This window comes from Balaenoptera borealis (genome assembly GCF_965194805.1).
Source record: "Balaenoptera borealis genome assembly, chromosome: 3".
Taxonomy (NCBI): domain Eukaryota; kingdom Metazoa; phylum Chordata; class Mammalia; order Artiodactyla; family Balaenopteridae; genus Balaenoptera; species Balaenoptera borealis.
The window spans coordinates 108,728,789-108,752,189 of record NC_138866.1 but is presented as its reverse complement, the minus strand read 5'-3'; the positions used below and the strand labels follow the sequence as shown (position 1 = coordinate 108,752,189).

Below are 23,401 nucleotides of genomic sequence, written 5' to 3'. Positions count from 1 at the left end.
TGCTGAAAAATTATTATACAATTAAGTGCTTTTAGCAATGAAATTATCCTAATCATAATTTTTTTTTTTTTTTAATAAGACACTGTAGGGACCTTACTACTCAAAGTTTGGCCCCTGGAACAACAGCTTGTTAAACATGTAAAGCCTTGGTTTTCACCTCAGATTCTGCATTTATTTTAAAATGGTTATTCACACACACTGAAATTTAAGAAGCACTGCTGTAGAGTTTTACAACATTCAAAGGTAATAATGAACCAAAGTTAATTGTTAACAGAAATTTTACTGGATTTGAATTGTTCTTAACACCACCATTGTGCTAATAAGCCCACTAAATTTGCCACTTTATGAAAATCAGTAATGCTGAAACATTTATGAAGTATTTTCAGGTATAAAACTGAAATACAGCTTAGTATAATTTCAAAAGTACTAACCAGTTATATCACTTTAAGTTCCTTAAATCATGTGTTTCTCCTTCTGCAGCTGGAAGTGAAGAGACTGCTATTAAGATTAGAATTTTCTTTGACAGAAATGAGATAATATGAGCACAGTGAACATGACTAGCACTATGTTATTTCACAAGCATGTATTTCCTTACATATCCTCCTTTAGGCTAGTAGAGGGTATAGTCATTTTGCTTAATCTATTTAGTGTCCTGACCAATAAACGCTAAATGGCTAATTTGCCAAGTACTTAGTGTCTGGAATAAAGCCTTTTGTATTAATGCAGATAGCAATGTTCACGGATATTAATGTAGGTGTTAGTGCTCATACATTCATAGAATGAAAACACAGCATTTAAGCCTGAGACAATGTGACTAATGCTTTAAAGGGGCAAAAAATTCCTACCTTTTTTTACCCTCTTGAGAATTATTAGTATGTATTACGGTCATGGCTTCCCAGCTTCTAGCTTTGAACCTTGGGCCATTATGTATCTGAGGCTTTGTTCCAAGGATTCTGTCAGTCACATTCTGTGACAGAAATAAAATATGTGCATGTGTGGAGAGGTATGTTGATTTTGGTTGGGTGGGGGGCAGCCTCTGGTTCACCATCTCTTATTTATCCACCACTTGCCCACATCCACTAAGGGTTCTATCCGTCTTTCTGTCTGAATCCTACTGTATTTGAAAGGATGAAATAAGATTACCTGAAAGTGTTTTGAAAGTGGCAAAATTATATAGGCAAATGTATTTACTGTTAATAGTAAATTAATGGAGCTTTATAAGAGTATAACCTTGGATTGCAGCAATTTCCGGTTTACGTACTACCAAAAGTGGAGTATCAAGCTTGTTATGGAGTTGAAGCTCTGACTGAAAGTGAACTTTGTCGCTTATGGACTGAAAGTTTATTGCATTCCAACTGCTCATTTTATGTTGGTAAGTTATGCAAGAGGCTTTGCTCTCCTTTTTAATTCCCTTGTAAATATATACAGTTCAATTCATTTATAGATACTTACATTCTGTACTTTTAATTTTCAGTTTTCTGATTATATTAATATTTCTTTCTATTAAAACACCATTCCTACTCAAGAGTTAAATGGCAGGGTAAGAGTAGTGATTATCAAATGTTTTAATTTCTCTCTTATTCCCTTATTAGTTGTACATGAATGCCAATGTAATCATTGTATTTTTAAAATACTTATTTTATTTAGGAGTGTAACTAAAAATATAGACGTGTTTTGTAACAAGCTTCTTTTAAAAGTACTGTTTAATTGGCTTTAAAATATATATTTTGAAATTTTCTTAAAATTATAATGACATTGTTTTTTAAATCTCAAATATTATCTTGATGAAATAGTTTTTTACTTTGTTTTTGTTTTGGTCTTTAGTTGGGGGGGGTAGTTAGGCATGGTCTTAATTTGTGTTGGCTGGGTTCATGTACAGTTAACATACTTCGCGTGAAGGATTACTTGCTAATCATTGTTGATACTGTTCTGTTCCATCTGAATGCCTAATCCTGTGCTTCTCTGTTCATCCCATACATCTCATGACAGCCATCTCAAGCTGCCCCTCCCTGACATAATTTCCTTCCTTTGATCTCTCAATGCATTCTTTTTTTTTACCACTTTTATGATTTGTTGCTTTCTACTTAATTGTTGTTTTTTATGCCTATCCTATCTTCCCCGTAGACAATAAATAGTTTAAGGTCAGAGTCTGATGAAACTTTTATGTTCTCATAGTGCTTAGCGTAATTCCTGGTATGTGATAAGTGTTATAAGTGTGCTTTTCTTAATCAAAAAAAGGTTACTCACTTGAAAACTTTTTCCATATTTTGGTTAATCAATATTCTGTCTTCATATTTTGTGGGAGTGTTAATAAGATCATTGATTCACTCTCTTTACTTAACCCAGAAAGGAAGTGGCTAATGTACTACTTGGTGGCCCTAGCCTCTTCGTGCCCCTTTATACACACTGCCAGAAGTTTATTGTAGTAGTTTTCAGCCAATAACCACAATTTCAATGTTCCTCCAAAAGACCTGTTGCCATGAAACACACCAGCAGTCCTCGTGTAAACTACTTGAAAGCAATCGCCAACCTCATCCATTTTAGGAAAGCACCAAACAAAAACCTATCATTGAAATCCTCTTTAAAGTACTGACAGAAAAGACATTCCTGACTAAAACATTTAAGGTTTTTTTTTAATGTACAGTTTAACAGATAAAACTACCATCATCTATATCTACATGGCTTACTTCATCGAAACTACAGTAGTCTCGCCTTAATTGCAGTTTCACTCTCTGTGGTTTCAGTTACCTTCAACCAGTCAACCACGGTCTGAAATATTAAATGGACGATTCCAGAAATAAACAATTTATATGTTTTAAATCTCACACCATTCTGTGTAGTGCCTGGGACGTGAATCATCCCTTTGTCCAGCTTATCCCACCCATTAGTCACTTAGTGGCATCTCAGTTATCAGTGCTTATGTTCAAGAAACCCTTTTTACTTAATAATGGCCCCAAAGTGCGGCAATTTAGATATGCTGAAGAGAAACCGCAAACTGCTTCCTTTAAGTGAAAAGGTGAAAGTTCTCAACTTAATAAGGAAGGAAAAAAAGTTGTATGCTGAGGTTGCTAAGATCTGTGGTCAGAACGAATCTTCTATCCGTGAAATTGTGAAGGAAAAAGGAATTCGTGCTTGCTTTGCTGTCAAACTGCAAAACAAACCTCAAACTGCAAAAGTTATGGCCACGGTGCAGATAAGTACTTAGTTAAGATGGAAAAGGCATTAACTGTGTAAGATATTTTGAGAGAGAGTGAGGGAGAGAGACACCACATTCAGAAAACTTTTGTTATAGTATGGTTAAAATTGTTCTATTTTATTATTAGTTATTGTTGTTTACCTCTTACTGTGCCTAATTTATACATTGAACTTTATTGTAGGTATGTATGTGCAGGAAAAAACAGTATATGTATAGTTCAGTACTATAGTTCAGGCATCTACTGGGGGGGGGGTCTTGGAACGTATCACCTGGGGATAAGGGGGGACTACTGTATTCTTTAAAGTCATAAGTAATCATTGCCTTATGTGCTATTTATCGTCGGTAAATCCTATCCACTGATAAGCATTCATTTTAATGTAATGGAATGGTGTATTTGGTATCTTTGACAACAGAAACAGTGGTATCTGTTTCTCACTGTTTGGTGAGAAACTTATGTTGCATTGTTATATGGTTGTGTTTGCTTTGTTTGGGTTTTTTGTTTTTTATGTGGGGGTGAATGTTTTGAAATGCTATTTTAAAAGCATCTCTGAGTTTTGAGGGGTTTTATTTATGTATTTTATAAATTTATTTATTTAATTTTTGGCTGCGTTGGATCTTCGTTGCTGCGCGGGCTTTCTCTGGTTGCGGCGAGCGGGGGCTGCTCTTCATTGCGGTGCAAGGGCTTCTCATTGTGGTGGCTTCTCTTGTTTCAGAGCACAGGCTCTAGGCGTGCGGGCTTCAGTAGTTGTAGCACATGGGCTCAGTAGTTGTGGCTCACAGGGCCTCAGCTTTTTCGTCTGTATGTAATGGACATAATAATATTTTGTTCAGGGAATTCCGTGGTGGTCCAGTGGTTAGGACTGGACACTTTCACTGCTGTGGCCCCGGGTTCAATCCCTGGTCAGGGAACTAAGATCCCACAAGCCACGCGGCACAGCCAGGAAATAATAATGTTTTGTTCGATCTACCTCAGGGACTATATACACAAATCCTTTTTCTTCCAATGATTACATAATATAATGCCTTAAAAATACACTTCTCCTTGATGAAAATAGATACCCCAAGATAATGAAGTGATACTTCGTATATTTCTGTACGGAGAAAGAACTAGCTATTAATCTAAAATTTAGATGAAAATATGGACAATCATCTTTATGATACAAGAGTAAAAAAGTGTTTCTTAACCAAAGATTAAAAGCAGACTAAAACAAAAAAACTGGTAACTTCTCTATATTTACACATAATTTTAAAAATGTCTACGTAGTACTCCGTCTGTCCTAAAATATTGTCAGTTGTAAAATACACCTTTGATTTGATAATGTTTTCTTTTCCATATGCAACTTTTTAAGTATAATATACACTCAGAAAAGTGAAAAAAATAAATGTACAGCTCAAGGAATTATAACAAAGCCAGCACCTCTATAATTTGCACCGAGATCAAGAAGTTGAAAACTGCCAGTGCCCCAGAAGACCCCACCTTGTGCCACTTCCCAACATAGCCATCTTCTCTTCTCCAGGGGTAACCACTGTCCTGCCTTCTAATGTAATCATTTGGTTTTTGCCAGGTCTATACAAATGGAATTATAAAGTTCTTTTGTTTATATCTTCTTTTACTTAACACAGTTTTTGAAATTTATGTGTGTGGAACAGTAGTTTTATTGTTTTTGACATATTCCTTTGTAAGAATATACCACCATTTATTTATCCGTTTAACTTTGGGAGCCTGTTTAGGTTGTTTCTATGTTAATGCAACTATGAACATATTGTAAGTGTCTGTTAGCGCAATGGGTACATATTGCTGTTGGGCACATACCTAGGAATGGAACTACTTGGTCATAGAATTATTGAGTCATAGTTTAAGCTTACACCTATCTTCAGCAGATAATTCCAAAAAGTTTTCCAAAGTGACTGTACCAATTTACACTTATATTAGCACTGTGAGGGTTACATTTTCTCCTCATCCTTGCCCACACTTGGCCTTATCAGTTTAATTTTAGCCATGCTGGTGGGTAGGTATTATTAATATCTCATTATGGTTTTAATTTGCCTTTCCTTGGTTATTTATGAAGTTGGACACTTTCATGTGATTAATAATCATTTGGATGTTCAGTTTTGTGAATTGCCTATTCAAACCTCTTTTTCTGTTGTCAAGTTTTTGTTTGTTTGTTTGGTAGTTCTTTGTTGGTTTTAAATGTTACAAATATTTTTCTCGTACTCTGTGACTTGCCTTTTCAGTCTCTTAAAAGTGTCTTTTGAACTTAATATAGACCAATATTTAGTCATTTCCTTTATGGTTAGTGCTTTCTTTGCCCGGTTTAACAAGTCTTCCTTCCAGCAGCCTCATGAATATAATATCTTCTAGAAGCCTTTTTAAAATTATTTTTTAATTTCCAGATACACAGTTTATGTGGTGTTTATTTTTGCGTGGAATATCAAGATTTTTTTTTTTCAGTTTTCATTACTGTTTATTGAAAAGACCACCCTTTCTCTGCTGCTCTCCAGTGTTACTTGTGTTGTAAATCATATATGTGAATCTAATCTGGACTCCCTATTTCTCTATCCTTGAGGCAGTACATGTCTTAATTACTCTAGTTAGAGTAATTACTCTAGCTAGACAGTTAACACTGTCTTGATTACTCTAGCTTTATAAAATCTTTTACTGTTTGGTAAAGTAAATCTTGTCAACTTTTTTTTTTAATTAATTTTTATTGGAGTATAGCTGATTTACAATGTTGTTAGTTTCTGCTGTACAGCAAAGTGAATCAGTTATACACATACGTATATCTGCTCTTTTTTAGATTCTTTATCCATACAGAGTATTGAGTAGAGTTCCATGTCAACTTGTTTTTCTAAAAGAATTTCTTGGCTATTCTTGGCCCTTTTGCATTTACAGATTTTGGAGTCAACTTGTTAATTTCTCCCAACAGCAACAGGAATATTGGGATTTTTGTTAGGAAGTGCATTGACTCAATGTGGAACAAATTGACAGCTTTACAAAAACAAATCCTTCAATCTGTGAACTTTAGATATTCTTCTATTTATTTATATCTTTAATTTCTATTAATATCTTTATGATTTTCTTTGTAGAGATCTTGCACATCTTTTGTTAAATGTATTTGTTGATAATTCTTTTATGTTATTATAAATGGTATTTCTGAAATTTTATTTTCTTATGGCTTGTTACTGATAATACAGGATTTATTTGCATATTGATTTTGTATATTGATATTGTATCTTAGTAACTTCTAAGCTCATTTATTCTTTCTAGTAATTTATACTTTCTAATTAAATAATTATGTTCTCTGCAAATAATGACCATTTTATTTCTTCTTTACAATCATTATACGTTTTTTTTTTTCCTTGCCTTCTTTGCCTAGAATTCGAATAGAAGGTGAATAATGGGCACCCTTGCCTGTGTCTAATCTTAAATGGGAAGATTAGACATTTTGTTTAGTATTTTGTATGGGTTTTTGTAGATAGCATTTATTAGAAGAAAGCAGTTCCTTTTTATGCCTAGTTTAAGAATTTTAATCATGAATGGGTAAAAAAAATTTATCAGATATTTTCTCTGCATTTATTGAGATTATATGATGGTATAACTTTTGTCTTTTATCCTACTAAGGTGATGAATCGTGTTAATTAATTTAAAAATGTTAATCCAATCTTGTGTTCCTGCCATAATTCCATCTTGCTCATGGTATATTACTCTTTTTATTTATTGGTAGATTTAGTTTGTTAATATTTGTTTTGCTGTTTGTGTTTATGAGTGAGATTGGCCTGTAATTTTCCTTGTGAGGTATTAGTATTAAGATTAAGTTTATGCCATAAAATGAGTTGGGATTTATTTCCTCTTTTTCTGTTATCTGGTAGAATTTCTATAAAATTGGTGTTATTTCTTACTTAAATGTTTGGTAAAATTGACCTGTGAAGCCTAGAGTTTTCTTTTTTTTTTTTTAATTCTTATTTATTTATTTATTTATTTTTGGCTATGTTGGGTCTTTGTTTCCGTGTGAGGGCTTTCTCTAGTTGCGGCAAGCAGGGGCCACTCTTCATCGCGGTGTGCGGGCCTCTCACTATCGCGGCCTCTCTTGTTGCGGAGCACAGGCTCCAGACGCGCAGGCTCAGTAGTTGTGGCTCATGGGCCTAGTTGCTCCACGGCATGTGGGATCTTCCCAGACCAGGGGTCAAACCCATGTCCCCTGCATTGGCAGGCAGATTCTCAACCACTGCGCCACCAGGGAAGCCCTAGAGTTTTCTTTTTGAAAAGTTTCTAATTATCAATTCAATGTTTGCTCTTTCTTTTTAATTGAAGTGTAGTTGGTTTACAGTGTGTGTTAATTTCTGCTGTACAGCAAAATGATTCAGTTATACATATATGCATATACATTCTTTTTTATATTCTTTTCCATTATGGTTTAATCATAGGATATTGAATATAGTTCCCTGTGTTATACAGTAGGACCTTGTTGTTTATCCATTCTGTATATAATAGTTTGCATCTACAAACCCAAAACTCCCAATCCATCCCTCCCCCACCCCACGTTTCCTGGCTTCTTTTGTTTCTGTTGAAAAGTCAGCTGTTCATCTGATTTATGCTCTTTTGCAAGTAATATGTCTCTTTTCTTTGGCAGACTTTAAATTTTCTCTCTCTCCCTTTCAACAATTTTCGTACATTGTGCCTATGTTATATTTTCTTTGTAAATATTCCTTTTTACATGTTCATTTTATAACATTGCTCCTTAATATGTGATTTGATGACCTTTATCAGTTTGGGAGAATTCTTGTCATTACCTCACCAAACATCACTTCTTCCCCATTCGCTCTCTTTCTCTTCTGGGATTTCAGTTGTATTGTTACATCTTAACTATATCCTTAGTGTCCCTTATATGCTCTTCTGTATTTACCTTTCTTTTGACTCTTCATGCATGATTCTCAATATTTTCTTCTACTTTACTAATTTTCTCTTCAGCTATCCCTAATATACTATTTCACCCATCACCTGAGTCCTCAATTTCATTTATTGTATTTTTTTGGTTCTAGATTTTTCATTTGATTCTTTTTTATACATTATAGTTTTCTATAGAAAACTTAAGCGTATTAGGCAAAAATTACTTTAAAGTGTCTCTAATACCTCTGTTATCTAGATTCTTTGTGAATCTTTTCTATTATTTTTTTGTGTTAGTTTCCTAGCGCTGCCATAACAAAGTACCATAAACTGGGTGGCTTAAAATAATAGAAACTTCTTGTTTCACAGTTCTGGAGGCTGGAAGTTTAAAATGAAGGTGTCACAAGGCCATGCTCCTTCTGAAACCTGTAAGAGAGAATCCTTTGTTGCCTCTTTTTCCTTCTGGTGTTTGCCAGCAATCCTTGGCTTGTAGATGCATCAGTTTCATCTCTGCCTCTGTCATCATGTGGAATCTTTTTCCTGTGTGTCTCTATCCTCTTCCTATAAGTACACCATTCATATTGAATTAAGGGTCCACCCATCATAACTAATTACATCTACAACAATTCTACTTACAAAGGAAGTCACGTTCTGAGGTAGTGGGGGTTAGGGCTTCAACATATCTTTTTACAGGGACACTTCATTCCATGGCATGTTGTTTTCCTGTCTTCTTTTTTATTCCGTGTTTTTTCATTGTATGCCAGAATATTCTTTATCAAGGGTCAGATATTGTATACAAAAAATTCTAGAGCAAATATGAGAGCTAAAATGTTATCTTCCTCTAGATAGGATTACTTTTGACCACACTAGCAATCCGGATTCACTGTAATCCAGTTACAGGGATTTAGGTGATTTGAAGCTTGACTTTGGACCCTAGATAGGCCAATCTGTTTCCCCCTTATTGCTAGGATGTTGCCATTCATGGTCTGACATTGCCAGTCTTTGGAAAATCTTACTTGCAAGTCGGGCCCTCGGCCGGTGTCTGGGAACTTAGCTAGTAAACAGTTTTCTACACTGACATAAAACTTCCTTTAGCTGATAAGGAGAGTTCATTGTGTCTACACCGTTTGTATAAACAATATGGCTTATTCTGAACATCTGCTTTCCTTCTGAGAGTCTGGAATTTTGGTATGTGTTAGTCAGAGGGTGCCTACATGATGAGCTCCCAATAAATACCTTGAGTGCTGGGTCTCTAATAAGCTTCTCTGGTATAAAAAGAAAATATTGCTGGAGGAATTAAGTGAATCTTGTGTGACTCAAATGGGAAAGGCCTCTTTTTTTTTTTTTTAATTGTGGTAAAATATATGTAACATAAAATGTACCATTTTAACCATTTTATGGTACAATTTACTGTACATTTTTTAGCATATGATTTAGTGGTATTAAATACATTCACAATGTTGTTCAGCCATCATCACTGTCCATTTCCAGAGCTTTATCATCATCCCAAATAGAAACTCAAGAGAGGACTTTTGAAAATTGCATCTCATTTCCTCTGAACTTTACCCACACTTCTTTTCCTTTTGGTGATTCTCCTTTTGCTTGTATCCTTTTGCTATAACAAATCTTATCCATGACTACAACTGTATGCTGAGGCTATGAGTCCTTTTAGAGAATCACCAAGCCAGGATCCCAACTCAGAACTTGTGTTTATCTAAATCATAGACCCTGAACTCCAGTTTTTGTTCCTCTAATCCTGAGAGACTATTGAGAGCTCTGGTTCATTTCTTAGCTTCTCAGTTGCTTTTTCCAGATTAACAGGTACTCCTAAGAGAGAAGCAGCCCTAAGTGCCAGGCTTACATCACTGGGTTTCTTTCTTCCTCTGGTTTGTTGGCTCCAAATATATCCTTAATCCCTTTTTCTGGTAGCCACTAACAAATTATGTAATTTAATTAGTCATGGTATTTATTTCCTGCCTTTGTCTCTTTTGTTTATTGATATATCCCAAGCACCTAGAACAGTATCTGACACACAGAGGTGCTCAATAAGTATTTTTAGAATGAGTGAAGTTGGCTTGGATAATTGACTGAAGGAACAGTAAAAGTCAAGGAGAAGGGAGATGGTAGAAAACAAGCCATAGAATTTATGTACTTTATTCTTTTTACTGTCCCTAGATGTATGTAAGACAAACCATTGGGATGCAGGAAGAAAATATTATAACTCTTATTTATTTTTTGTATGAAAAATTAAAAATTAAACATTACTCATATTAAGTATGTGGATTGACAGGTGGTCCTCTCCTTAAAAACAATCAGTGTCATGCTTCAGTAAGCCAAGCAGTGAGGCACTTGTTCCATTTGGATCTATGTATAATTGTGGGTATCTTTTTTTAGCTATGGCAGCTGTTAAAACCTATCGCAAAATGAATTGAACTTTGCAGCCATCCTTCAAATAGTTGTTATCACATAGAATTAAACCAAGATTTTTCAAAACAACAAAGCATAGTTAATTATATATTGCATATTATTTTATTCTTTTCAAAAATTTTCATCTGTTTCGCTTTCTGTTAGTTAATAGTTTTTAATGTGTGTTGACTGCTGCTCTAAATAAAAGAGAAAAATAAAGCTCAGAATGATTAACTTACGTATAGATACAGACTCCATCAGTGGCAGGATCAGAATTTAGTCACAGTCTTTTAAGTGTTTATAACTTTGCTGTAAACCTAAAAAGGGCTAGGGAAAAATTGGTGGGGGCGCGGGGGAGGTCAGATGTAACAAAAATGAAGCACTGTGAGTGTAACAATGTTAATCAGTGTGACTTAAGACAAATGATTCATTGTGTCTTAGAAACTGGGACCTTAAAATCCTAACCAGAAGATCTCCACGTGCTCGTATTCTCTTTCCCACGCAGTCATGCACCCTAGTCCTTCTCAGTTGTGGCCTGTGTTTCCCTCACTCAACCGTTGCTAGCCACTCCTCCATTTAACTAAAGCATTTCATTGTCAGTTTTCCCTGCCCAGCCCTATGATCTCAAAATTTCAAAGAAACTTAAGACAATCTCTTCTCAGAAATCAAAGTTGGGGACCAGTGCATTAGATCTTTTGGGGAGGACAGTAAGGGTAGAGTTTACGTGCATGGTTGAGAGATTCAGATACAGCATATCTTACGAGACACAAGTGACAAAGAATCTCATTTATTTAACTGAAGAGCATATTGGCTTATAGGACTCTAGTTCAGCAATTTTGAACTAGAGTCCTATAGTCTCTTTTTCAGGTAGAATAAACATACTTGTTTTTTGTTTGTCTGCTTTGCTATGAACATGTTCTCCTGTTCCTTTAGATTGCAGTATTCTTTTTATCCTCTTGCCCCGTAAAAACATTAAGATGTATTCCTTAAAGAAAATTCCCAAAGTCATCTTATCACAAGTTCTGTATCGACTTTCCAGTTCTCTAATATATATCAGTTTTGTATAGTTGACATACAGGCAGTCCTTCCTTTGCGCAATTCTGATATACACAAATTTCAGTTACGAAGGTATTTAACTGTGAGTAATTGCATAAAGTACAGACGTTACTGCTGACTCTTCAGTCCACAAATCACTACATAAGTAACAAATGCACATCATGACCAGTGACCAATCATGTCACTTCTTTCAAAGTCTGTCAGTGATTGTTCACTGCGCACCTGTTACTGAGTTTATGCACAGGAAGCAAAATGTGTAGTTGTGGTCCCTCCTTGTCTCCCAGTGATAAACTCGTGTGATGTTTTACAAAAGTGGATAATCAGAAGAGGGAATTGGCCAACAAAGATTAAAGCACAGCAAAGGAACAAAAGGTGATGCTGCTGGAAGTTAAATTTGAATTGAGCATAAATGGAGTTACAGAAGAAATAGCTGACAGTAGAAATGTTGACACTGGTGCAGTTCAGGAGACCAGATATGCCAAAAGAGGAACTTAGCGAAGGTGAACTTACATAAATGAGGAAAGTGCTTGTGGCATAAAGGATGAAGAAGTGACACTGGCATAATATTTTACATTAAAAGAACTCTTTGAGATATATCATGATATTAAGAGTGCAAAGGCTATCATGTTGGAAGCTGATCCAAGGAGTGTGACCATTCACCACAGCATAGAAAAGGTGCTTGCTCCCTATCATAAGTTGTACCAGGAGAAGGCGACAAGCACTGTTCAGACTGCTCTTAATGAGTTTTTTATAGTGAAATAACACTAAATCTCAATGTTTTTAATTTACAGTATACTAAATAAAGATTACTTTTTACTATTTTTTCATTTCTCTATACATTTATAACTGATGGGGAATTTACAATGTTTTGACCAAAAAAATCTTAAAGGTAATGGAACAGTTGTAATTTTTCCCATTGATTTTTAAAATTGCTTCCATAGTTTTGGCTTATGTATGGTTATTTTTTTCATCCCTTACTGCATGCAGAGTAGGAACTGCCTATGTATATGTATCTGTGCACGTAAATATGTATGAATGCGTGCATGTATATAAATCCTTGATTTGTATTATATAACCTTCCCAAACTTGACACACATAAAAAATATTTGGATAGCGCTCTGTGATATACAAAAGAGATGGCTGTGGCTGAGGGGTAATGTCCAGGAAGCTCTTGCCATCCCACGCCTTGCCCAGCTGCCCCAAGGACTGAGGAGATAAATATCTCAAACACACATGTAACTCACTTAAGGCCCACAGGTTAAAACGCTCCAATGTTGAGAGAATTGTAGACTCCTTGAGGAGGTGGGCCCTCATAGCACTTAGTATGGTATTCTCTGTATATTTTTTGACCTAACTGTATTTGACATATACTATAATACATACTTTTCATTGAGATTGCTTTAAAAAGGTAAGAACTGTTAGTGATTTTCCTCGAAGGCACATTTAGTAAATGTCTAAAGATGTTTTATTGTACCTGATATTCCCTTTCTACAGTTATTAAACCGTTGAAATGTGTCCTTTTTATTAGAAACGTCACTGTATAATGAGCATTAGAAATGCAGAGGTGAAACTGAAACTTGGCACAGGAAATGATAAGTAGGCGTGGGAAAAATAGATTTGTTGTCATAGAAGAAAGGTATCTGGTAAAAATGTTTCTAATTCTTTTTATGAGCACAAAGCAAATGAAAGGGGACTAGATAAGAAAATGCGATATTAAATTATGTGCATTTTTTGTTGCACAATGATTGATGTCAGCTTTCCAGGTCATGTATTTTGATAACCAAATATTGGAAGCTGAAAAAAATTAAAATGGTATTATTTTCAGCATTGTTGAGTATTATACTCTTACGCTATTGATGTATTTAACTGCTGTAATAACATGATTTTTGTATTGACATGGTTATATAACATTTAACTAAGAGCTATCTTTTATATCACTTCCTTGGAACATTTCAGGACCTCAGTGTTGTGTTTCAGCCTGTTTTGTTGTAGAACATACGCATTACTTTTTAAAATGGAAGTGTAATCTTGAGAATTTTCTATTTTGTTTTTTGGAATTCTAGAATTAGGTCACGTTTGTAAGAAAGTAAGTCTTTGAGCAGACTTTTGATTTTTTTTTTTAAACCATAGGAAATCTTATGGTGTGCTTTAATTAAAAAATAAGCCAGATTTTTTTAAGGTTTATTGAGATGTAGTTAACTAATAAAATGTTAAGATATTTAAAGTATACATCATGATGATTTGATATATGTATACGTTGTAAAAGGATTCCTCCCATCTAGTTAAATTAACACATCCATCACCTCACATATTTATATATATTTTTTTGGTTTTTTGATGAAAACATTTAAGTTCTACTGTCTTACCAAATTTCAGTTATATAGTACAGTACTATCAACTGTGGTCACCGTGTTATACATTAGATCCTCAGACTTTATTCATCTTATAGCTGAAAATTTGTACCCTTTTAGCCCCCAACCCCTGTGAACCACTCTCCTACTTGTTCCTATGAGTTTGACTTTTTTTTTTCCAGATTCCTCGTGGAAGTGATATCATGCAGTATTTCTCTCTCTCTTTCTGACTTATTTTACTTAGCATAGTGTCCTCAAGGTCCATTATGTTGTTGCAAATAGCAGGATTTCCTTTTTTCTTATGGATGAATAATATTTCATTGTGTGTGTGTGTGTATCACATCTTTATCCATTCATCCATTGATGGACACTTAGGTTATACATATCTTGGCTGTTGTGAATGAGTAAGCCACGTTTTTGTAATCTAATTTTTACCTTAACCCAGTCTGTCTTAGAAATTTGTAGAGCATGCCCAAACTATAAATTTGACTTTATCTGCTTGCTTTAATAATAGGTACATATTTCTCTAAAAATTTAATTTCCATAAAAATGCAACTTTAATAAAAATTAGAAACACCACTATTTTAACAGTTGTTATTCTTAAATTGTGGGCTTAGAGATGATTTTTTTTTGTTATGGACATGTGTAAACTTTTCTATGTTCAGCAAATATTTTAGAATTAATACATATTTCTTTTATAATCTGACTTATAATGTCATTTTATTTTAGTTTTTCTATAAATTTATTTATTTATTTTTGGCTGCTTTGGGTCTTCGTTGCTGTGCGCGGGCTTTCTCTAGTTGCAGCGAGTGGGGGGTACTCTTCCGTTGTGGTGCACGGGCTTCTCGTTGTGGTGGCTTCTCTTTGTTGTGGAGCACGGGCTCTAGGCACGCGGGCTTCAGTAGTTGTGGTTCGCGGGCTCAGTAGTTGTAGCTCAGGCTCTAGAGCACAGGCTCAGTAGTTGTGGCACACGGGCTTAGTTGCTCCGCCGCATGTGAGATCTTCCTGGACCAGGGATCGAACCCACGTCCCCCTGCGTTGGCAGGCGGATTCTTAACTGCTGTGCCACCAGGAAAGTCCCTAATGTCATTTTAAAATACATCTTTAGTTAATAAACTAAATAAAATGTCTATTTCTCCTCTTTTTAGAATATAAAGTTACATTACAATTACTACAATTTTGTAAAAACATCTTTAAAGAGACTGGATAACTTGGCTTTTTTGTTTTTTAAATACTGCAATTGTTCTTTTAAAGTTTGACCTTTTATTTTAGGACATATTGATACATTTACTTCAAAGCTTTTCCTGCTAGAAGAAATCACCTCAGAAGAATTAAAAGAAAGACTTTCAGCACTCAAGTAAGAAGCTTTACTTTGTTGTGGGAATTTAAAAACTTAATATGATCACTAATTTTCCTTTATCTGTAAATATTGGTTAAGTTTAAATTATTTATTTTCAAGACTTTTAGTCCTTTTTTACATTGAGGCTTCCCCCTGACCCAGTTTGTGATCCATTTCACATTAATCATTTCCATTTCCAAATTAAATGTACTAGTGACACTAGTATTTCTACTTAAGACAAAGGAGACTAGAACAACAGACGAGTCCTCCATCTTGGTAGTGTATGGGAGCGTAAGACTCTTAGCTCTCAGGGATGTATGCACTCATTTGGACACCCTAACTTCTAAAAGTTTGTTCTTTTACCAACTATTACTGTACATCGGATTGAAATGAATTTAATTTGCATCTCACAACTTTCCGGGAAGGACTGGTGGTAGTTTTATCTCCATTTTATATATGAGGAAACTGGAACTTGGAGTGACTTTCCCCAGAGCATACAGCTGAACTAGGGTGACAACCTTGGTAGTTAATATGTTTGATTCACCTTGAAGGATGGGAAATTGTCCTGACTTTTATTACTTCCATAGTTCCAGCTTTGGGGCTTGTCATAGTTTTTGAAGCCTCCAGATTCAAACTTGAATTCTCTGCTTATACTTAAAAACATCTACTTCTATTATAAGGATTGCTTCTTTTGAGGAGTAACTTTTTATTTACATATGTGACTAGAAAAGCTTTTCCATACATTACTCACGGCCTGCTCTACCTCTTCCAATGAAAACCATTTTAAAATAAATAATAAATGGAATGAATTTAGGTCTAGAAGAGATGCTAAATCAATATATTTCATTTCCCTTTATTCATTTAAAGTACCTCTCAATTTCTCTGGTTACCACCACCATCTCTAAAAGACAAAGTCTTCTGCAGATTATTTCTACTAAAGGCTTTTTAAACTTTTAATCTTTAAAAAAATTTTAAACTTATAAACTTCTTAAAAAGTTTATAGTTTCAGTATAAAATAATGATCTCTTTACAACTGCTCTGACTCACACAAGCCAAATACTTTATGATTTTGAAGAGAAATCAGAAAATGGCAAAAAATTAATTAAATATTATAAGTGAATCAAATTAGAAATAAATTTTGGTGTTCTGTGTTTTACATTATTTCATCTGTTGTTTTTTTCTGTTATTGAGGATATTTCTCTTCCTGAGGAGCTAAAATTGTTAAGAGTAAGTTTTCTTGTCACTTAATTTTATATAGATTTCTTCTGTTTAATAGGATATCAAGTTTATTTAACATCCTTCAACACATTCTGAGAAAATTAAGTAGGTAAGTACTTTGGAGGCATTTTGCGTTGATACGTCTAATTTTCTTGGGTGAAAATTCATAGAAACTTTGAATATATGTTGTTAGGAATAGATAGAAAATAACCTAGAAATACAGAATTTATTCTACTGTGTCAAATTTGAAATTGTGAAAATGTAAATAAGAAGGTAATATAATAGTCTTTGGCTTTAATGAGCTTGCAATTACATTTTTTTGTAAGGCTATTGTAATGGTTTCCTATTGCCACTATAACAAATTACCACAGACTTAGTGGCTTTAAATAACACAAATTTATTCTGTTATAGTTCTGGAAGTAAAAAATCTGAAATAATTTTCAGTAGACTAAACTTTTGTCAACAGGGCTGGCTCCTTGTGGTGGCTCTGAGGAGACAGTTGTTTCCTCACCTTGATTTTCAGCTTCTTGTGGCTACCTGTATTTCTTTTCTTTTTTAATTGAAATATAGTTGGTGTACAGCATTATGTTAGTTTCAAGTTTACTACATAAACTTGCAAGTGATATGACATTTGCAAACATTGTGAAATCACAATAAGTCTAATAACCATCTGTCCCCATACAAAGTTATTACAATAATATTGATCATATTCTTTATGCTGTGTATTACATCCCTGTGGCTTATTAGTTTTATAACTGGAGGTTTGTACCTCTTAAATCCCGTTCGCCTATTTCTCCCTACACACACCACCCGCAACCGGCAACCACCCTTTTGTTTCTGTATCTGTAAGTCTGTCTTCATTTTATTTTGTTTGTTTCTTTTGTTTTTCAGATTCCACATATAAGTAAGTCATGTGGTATTTGTCTTTCTCTGACTTATTTCATGTGGCATAATACTGTCTACATCCATCCATGTTGTTGCAAATGCAAGATTTCATTTTTTATGACTGAGTAATATTCCATTGTATACATATCACATCTTCTTTATCCGTTTATCAATGAACACTTAATTTGCTTCCATATCTTGGCTATTGTAAATAATACTGCAGTGAACATTGGTGTACATATATCTTTTTGAATTAATTTTTTTGTATTCTTGTGGTACATACCCAGGAGTGGAATTGCTGGATCATACGGTAGTTCTATGTTTAATTTTTTGAGGAGCCTCCATACTGTTTCCCATAGTGGCTGCACCAATTTACAGTTCCACCAGCAGTGTACAACGGTTCCTTTTTCTCCACATCCTTGCCAACACTTGTCTGAAGATAGCCATTCTGACAGGCGTGAGGTGGTATCTCATTGTGGTTTTGATTTGAATTTCCCTGATGATTAGTGATGTTGGGCATCTGTATGTCTTCTTTGGAGAAATACCTATATATCTTAACTTGTAGCCCCTTACTCCATCTTCAAAGTACATCACTCAAATTTTTGCTTTTGTTGTCACGTTGCATCCTTAATTGCATTTGCAAAGCCATTGATGGGTAACATTCACAAGTTCTGGAGAGAGGTTGTAAACATCCTGGGGGAATATTAGTCAGCCTTCCATAGCTATATTGTTTACATTTTCAAGGTAAGGAAGCAACATAGAGGCAGGTCACTCCGTCCATAGCAAATCTTAGAATATAGATTCTCCACGTGATCATTTATGAAACCGTTTCATTATACGAACCTTTGCACTCCTTGTCTTACGCCCTTACCAAAAGATAAACTAAAAAACAATTCAAGAATTTGAACAAAAGGTCAAAAACCTCAAAGTTCTAACTCTCCTACTTTTTATGCAACTAGATAGATGTCAGTTTCCTTATTTATAAAATGATGGTGTTGATTTCAGTGATTTCCTAAGTACTCCTCAGTTCTGAGATTCTGTGATTCTGTGGCAAGATTTTTGTTTTATATATTCCATTCTTCATGTGAAGTACAATGCTTAAACACGAAATTTACCAAGTGCTTTTTGAAACTTGAATATCAATATCTTAGCTTATGTATTAGTTTTCAACTGCAGCTGTGACAAATTGCCACAAAACTAGTGTTGACAACAGGAATTTATTATCTTGCAGTTCTGTGAGTCAGGAGGCTAACAGGTCTTCTCAGGCTGAAATCAAGGTGTCATTTTTCTGCCTTCTTTTCTGTAGGCTCTGGGTATGGTCTGTTTCCTTGACTTTTGTATATTCTAGAGGCTACCCGCATTCTTTGGCTTGTGGCGCTCTTCCTTTCCTCCCTTTTCAGACTTTGAAAGGCGAGTTGAGTTCTCCTCACATCACATCACTCTCACCTCTTTCAAAGCCATATCTCCCTCTGAGTCTCTTCTGCCTCCCTCTTCTACATTCTAAGGACTCATGGTTACAGTGAGCCCACTAAAATAATCTAGGAAAATCTTACATTTTAAAATCAGCTGATTAGGAACCTTAATTTCACTTTAATTCCATCTTAATTCCCCTTTGCCATGTAATGTAGCATATTCACAGGTTCTAGGGTTTGGGATGTATGTTTTTGGGGGAGGCCGTTATTGTGCCTACTGATATTTGTTTCCGTCCATGTACATTGCTGCCCCCATGCAGCACTTTTAAGATATTCTTTCTTGAACTGTCTCATTCTCCATGAATTCTCTCTGTAAACCAAAGCATTCTTCATTTTTAGTGAAGGAGGTTAAGATATAAAGTTTCACTGATAAAAGCTCAGTGTTTGAAATGTTACTTATTCCCACTGTCAAATCAATTATTATTCATTTCTTTATATGGGGAATAGAAAATGATTGGGGGAAAAATGCTCTGAGAATAAGAATAGTTCTCTGAACCACTTTTGTCAATACCTATTACTTTTCTGTTTAAAAACAGTAATGAATTAATGAAAAACTTATCAGGTTTATAGGAAGATCCTTGTAAGTATGACTAATCCTTATTTTTAATGATAGATTGTGGGAAAGAACTGATATCTTCCATTGTACCTTTGAGCTAGAATGTAAAATCCCAAAAAAACCACAGTATATTAATCGTATCCTTTTAGCTCTTTATGTTGTTACACTGAATTCCTTAAAGCTTTCTAAAGGGAAAGGGAGAATGTAGATTTGACAGAACTTACTATTGTGACAATAGAGGATCATAATTAAGGGTATGGCTTTTGGTGTTCGACTGCCTGGGTTTATATCCAGGTCCTGCACTCAGAACTTTGGGCAAATTACTTAGCATGTCTGATTTTTGTTTATCTCAAATATGAGGTTAATAATTAATATTATTCCTTAAAGGTTTGTTTTGGAGAATTTAATGATGAAATGGTTATAAACAGTACAGTCGTCGTTAGCTCATGATAAACATTCAGTACCTATTAACTGCTTTGGTTGCTATTATTCTCATGGCCCCTCGTATTGTGATTGTTCCATTGACTGTTTCTGCCACTTTATTTTAAACTTCTCAGTGTAGTGAATTTGTCACATTCACTTTTCTATCTCTGTTCACCTATTAGTAGACAGAAAGTAGGTGCAGTGTTTGTTTAATTAATTTAAATGTTGTGTATAGGAATGGTACGTGTATGTACTCATGTACTCGTATGTATATGTATATGTACTTTTCCGTATGTGTTGTCCATGGATTAGAGAATTAGGCAGACTGTCTGTTTCCCATTAAATTTTTGAAATTTTACAAATTAACTGATGTAACAGTGAAAAGAAAATAATTATATATCCTGAACTTGGAATAAGAACTAAAATGAGTTGCTGAAAAGGCATGAAAATAGTTTAAAAGATTCTTAAATCTTATTTGGTCATAAAAGTGTTTTTAGAGGTGGTATCCCATTCCCCTAATTGTTTTCAATTTTATTAATATATTATGATTAAGAAAGTGCTATTGAATTTGACACAGTGAACCAATGAGTTGAGTTTCCTTGTGTGGATTTAGCTTGCAGGAGGGTTCCTACTTGTTGTCTCACGCAGCAGAAGATTCTTCACTCCTGATCTACAAGACCTCTGATGGAAAAGTTACTAGGACAGCGTACAATTTGCATAAAACACATTACAGCCTTCCTGGTGTGCCTTCCAGTCTCTCAGTCCCCTGGGTCCCGTTAGACCCCAGTCTCTTATTACCATATCATATACATCATGGAAGAATACCTTGTACTTTTCCACCTAAATCACTAGGTCCCACAACACAACAAAAGGTAAGATCTTTTCTGAAATTAAATGTTCCATTAGGTTGTTTGTTATTAATCTGTTTCACTGACTATATAATATTTCAACCTGATGTCCACATTTGCCATGTTAATCACAACACCATTCTAAAAATAATATCTATAGGAAGGATAGATAAAGTTGTACGCTCTACTGAACCCAGTCATCATGTCAATGGAACTTTTTATTTTTGTAAGGTTTATGAGTCAACTAAAGAAAATTCTAATAGCCTCCCCAGTGAGGGCATGGGTAAGGCAACCACCTAGTTAAATCCCTATGTTCCTATGAAAGGCAAAGTTATAATTTTTTTTGCAATTTTTATTTATGTATACTGTTTCATTTCATTAAATATTTGAGGCAATTTGCAGAATACATGCAATAAAATTATGATGATACAATTAAAAATTAATAAGTAGGATATGGGAAAATATAAAAGCAAGTGTTAGTAATTAGTGACTGCAGTGCCTTATTAAAAGTACAATAGGGACTTCCCTGGTAGCGCAGTGGTTAAGAATCCACCTGCCAATGCAGGGGGCACGGGTTTGAGCCCTGGTCCGGGAAGATCCCACATTCCGCAGAGCAACTAAGCCCGTGCGCCACAACTACTGAGCCTGCACACTAGAGCCCGCGCGCCACAACTGCTGAAGCCCGTGCGCTTAGAGCCACGGGCCCAACTAAGCCCGCGCTCCACAACAAGAGAAGACACCGCAGTGAGAAGCCCGCACACCACAACGAAGAGTAGCCCCCGGTCACCGCAACAAAGACCCAATGCAGCCGAAATTAAATAAATAAATAAATAAATAAATAAATAAAATTTTTTTAAGTACAATAAGATGTTAAGTTGTAAATTGTGTTTTAACGCTAAGTATTTTATCACTCAATATTTTAGTTATAATTAATGTTATGCTCTTTATAGAATCCTTCCCCAGAAATACCAGTTGAATGATATTTCTCTGTCTGAAACTTTTGTAAAACCGTGGTTAGAGATACTCTTTACCATGTCACTCATTCTTTATATCATATAAGAAGTTCCAGTTTGAGTTTAGTTGAAGGAAAAGTTTTATTCTCTACAAGTGAATCTGACTGTTCAGTCAGCAATAACACAGTACATTTTCCTTCCCTGCTGCCAAAAATCTTTGAACCAAAATTATTGTCTGAATTCTCTGCTCTTCTCAATATGTTTGCCACAGAAAATCTATCACGTGTATGTTTTTCACTTCTCCCTTCTAATGTTATTATTGAGAGGATCCTTTTAGAAATGACAACTTCTTACACATTCTTAGTTGACTTTGGCCAAGAAAATATATAAATGCGGTTAACTAGTTGGGACAAGTGAAAGAATGGAGAAAGTGAGTTATTAGTATTTTAAGCCATTTTAGCTACAGTTTTTGTTGGCTATTTCCAGTTTAAATTTAATATAAGTAGTGATTTTTATAACCTCCTGAGGCAACATTTTCTTAACTTAAAAATAATAATTGAAAACTGTTTTTGAAGAGTTTATGTTATTTCTAAGAGAATGATTTTTAACTTAGAAAAATCTGATTATAGTTTCACCTGTAGCATTTAACTGTGTGAGTGGCTTATTCCTCTTTAGTGAAAATGAACAGTTTAATGTCTTGACACAATTCCATGTTTTCAGGATTTGACCACATATATATAAACAGCTTAATTATGTATATGCTGAGCATTTGTTGATTTGTGTTTTTCTGAAGATATTTCATGCATTCAGTCCAAGGACAAATCCTTAGTGAGATTGTCTAGGACCAGGTTGTTGTACAGCCAAACATTAGGTACAGTAGACAATTAGCTAACTAGTGCTTGGTTTGATGTTTTTTTAAGCCCATGGAAAGTTTTTGGTGATCTCTTACACATCTCCCTACAATCTAGCCCTACATATGTAGGAATTACCCCATCTTTCTCCCTTATTTCCTCCTAGCGAGGCCATGGGAATGAGACGTTCTAGTCCTACCAAGCTAATAAGCACAGATAGGGATTTCAGCTTTAGCAGCAAAGGAAAAGACGAGAGCTTCAGGAAACCCTGGGACGTAAGATCTTATATGGAACAGAAATGATCTACTTATTTCATGATGTAAAAACTCATATGACAGATATCTCCGCCTCTAATACGATTCCTTAGTCCCTAGTCCACTTGAACTCAGATGTCCTCTTTGTGTAGTAGTACCTTAAGCACTAATCCTGAGAGATGCCCCAGTAGAGCCTGTGTCTGCCTCTTTCTGCATCAAGCAGAGCTTAATAGGAGGATCCCATTTGCTTCCTGTGCTACTCCGGACTTCTTCTGATTCTAGTCTTTTTGTAATGGCTCTGTGCCTATCCCTTTTCTCCTTCCACAGCTTCTGCTATAAATGTGGATCACACACCCCCCATGCGCATACACACATACACATATAGGGTCAAAATGCTTGCAATATGGTAGATACAATTAGTGTGGTCAGTATACTTTTATAGTAAATACCAGTTGAGTGGGGAGTGGTATACATAATCTAAAAATCACAGCAGTTTTTTAATCTGTATGTTAAAAAAGTTCTTCAGATTCAGACAGACAGACTGGCAGACTCAAACCCTAACTCAAGTTTGTCTTTTCTAGTCATCTAATTGTAAACCAAAAAATGCCCCTAAAGAGACAAGATATTAGGTGAGGGTAGCTGGAGTTTGATTCATTCTTAGTGAGCCAGTAGCCTCTTGGGGCAATGCTAGTAGTATTTCTGTTGTAT

At 35.0% G+C, this 23,401-nt stretch overlaps 1 protein-coding gene across 18 annotated transcripts in view; it reads left to right on the top strand.

The window, feature by feature from the left end:
* ICE2 (interactor of little elongation complex ELL subunit 2) overlaps positions 1–23,401 on the top strand; it is an 87,929-nt gene that overhangs the window by 40,396 nt on the left and 24,132 nt on the right. For 14 of the 18 annotated variants that reach the window (XM_082388079.1, XM_082388075.1, XM_082388073.1 and 11 more), the window contains 4 exons: positions 1,243–1,372; positions 15,167–15,251; positions 16,492–16,560; positions 20,401–20,659. In XM_082388079.1, coding sequence (XP_082244205.1) covers positions 1,243–1,372; positions 15,167–15,251; positions 16,492–16,560; positions 20,401–20,659 — 543 coding nt within the window. The remainder of the gene's footprint in view (positions 1–1,242; positions 1,373–15,166; positions 15,252–16,491; positions 16,561–20,400; positions 20,660–23,401) is intronic. The other 4 variants (XM_082388070.1, XM_082388068.1, XM_082388066.1 and 1 more) reach the window with 1 other exon arrangement.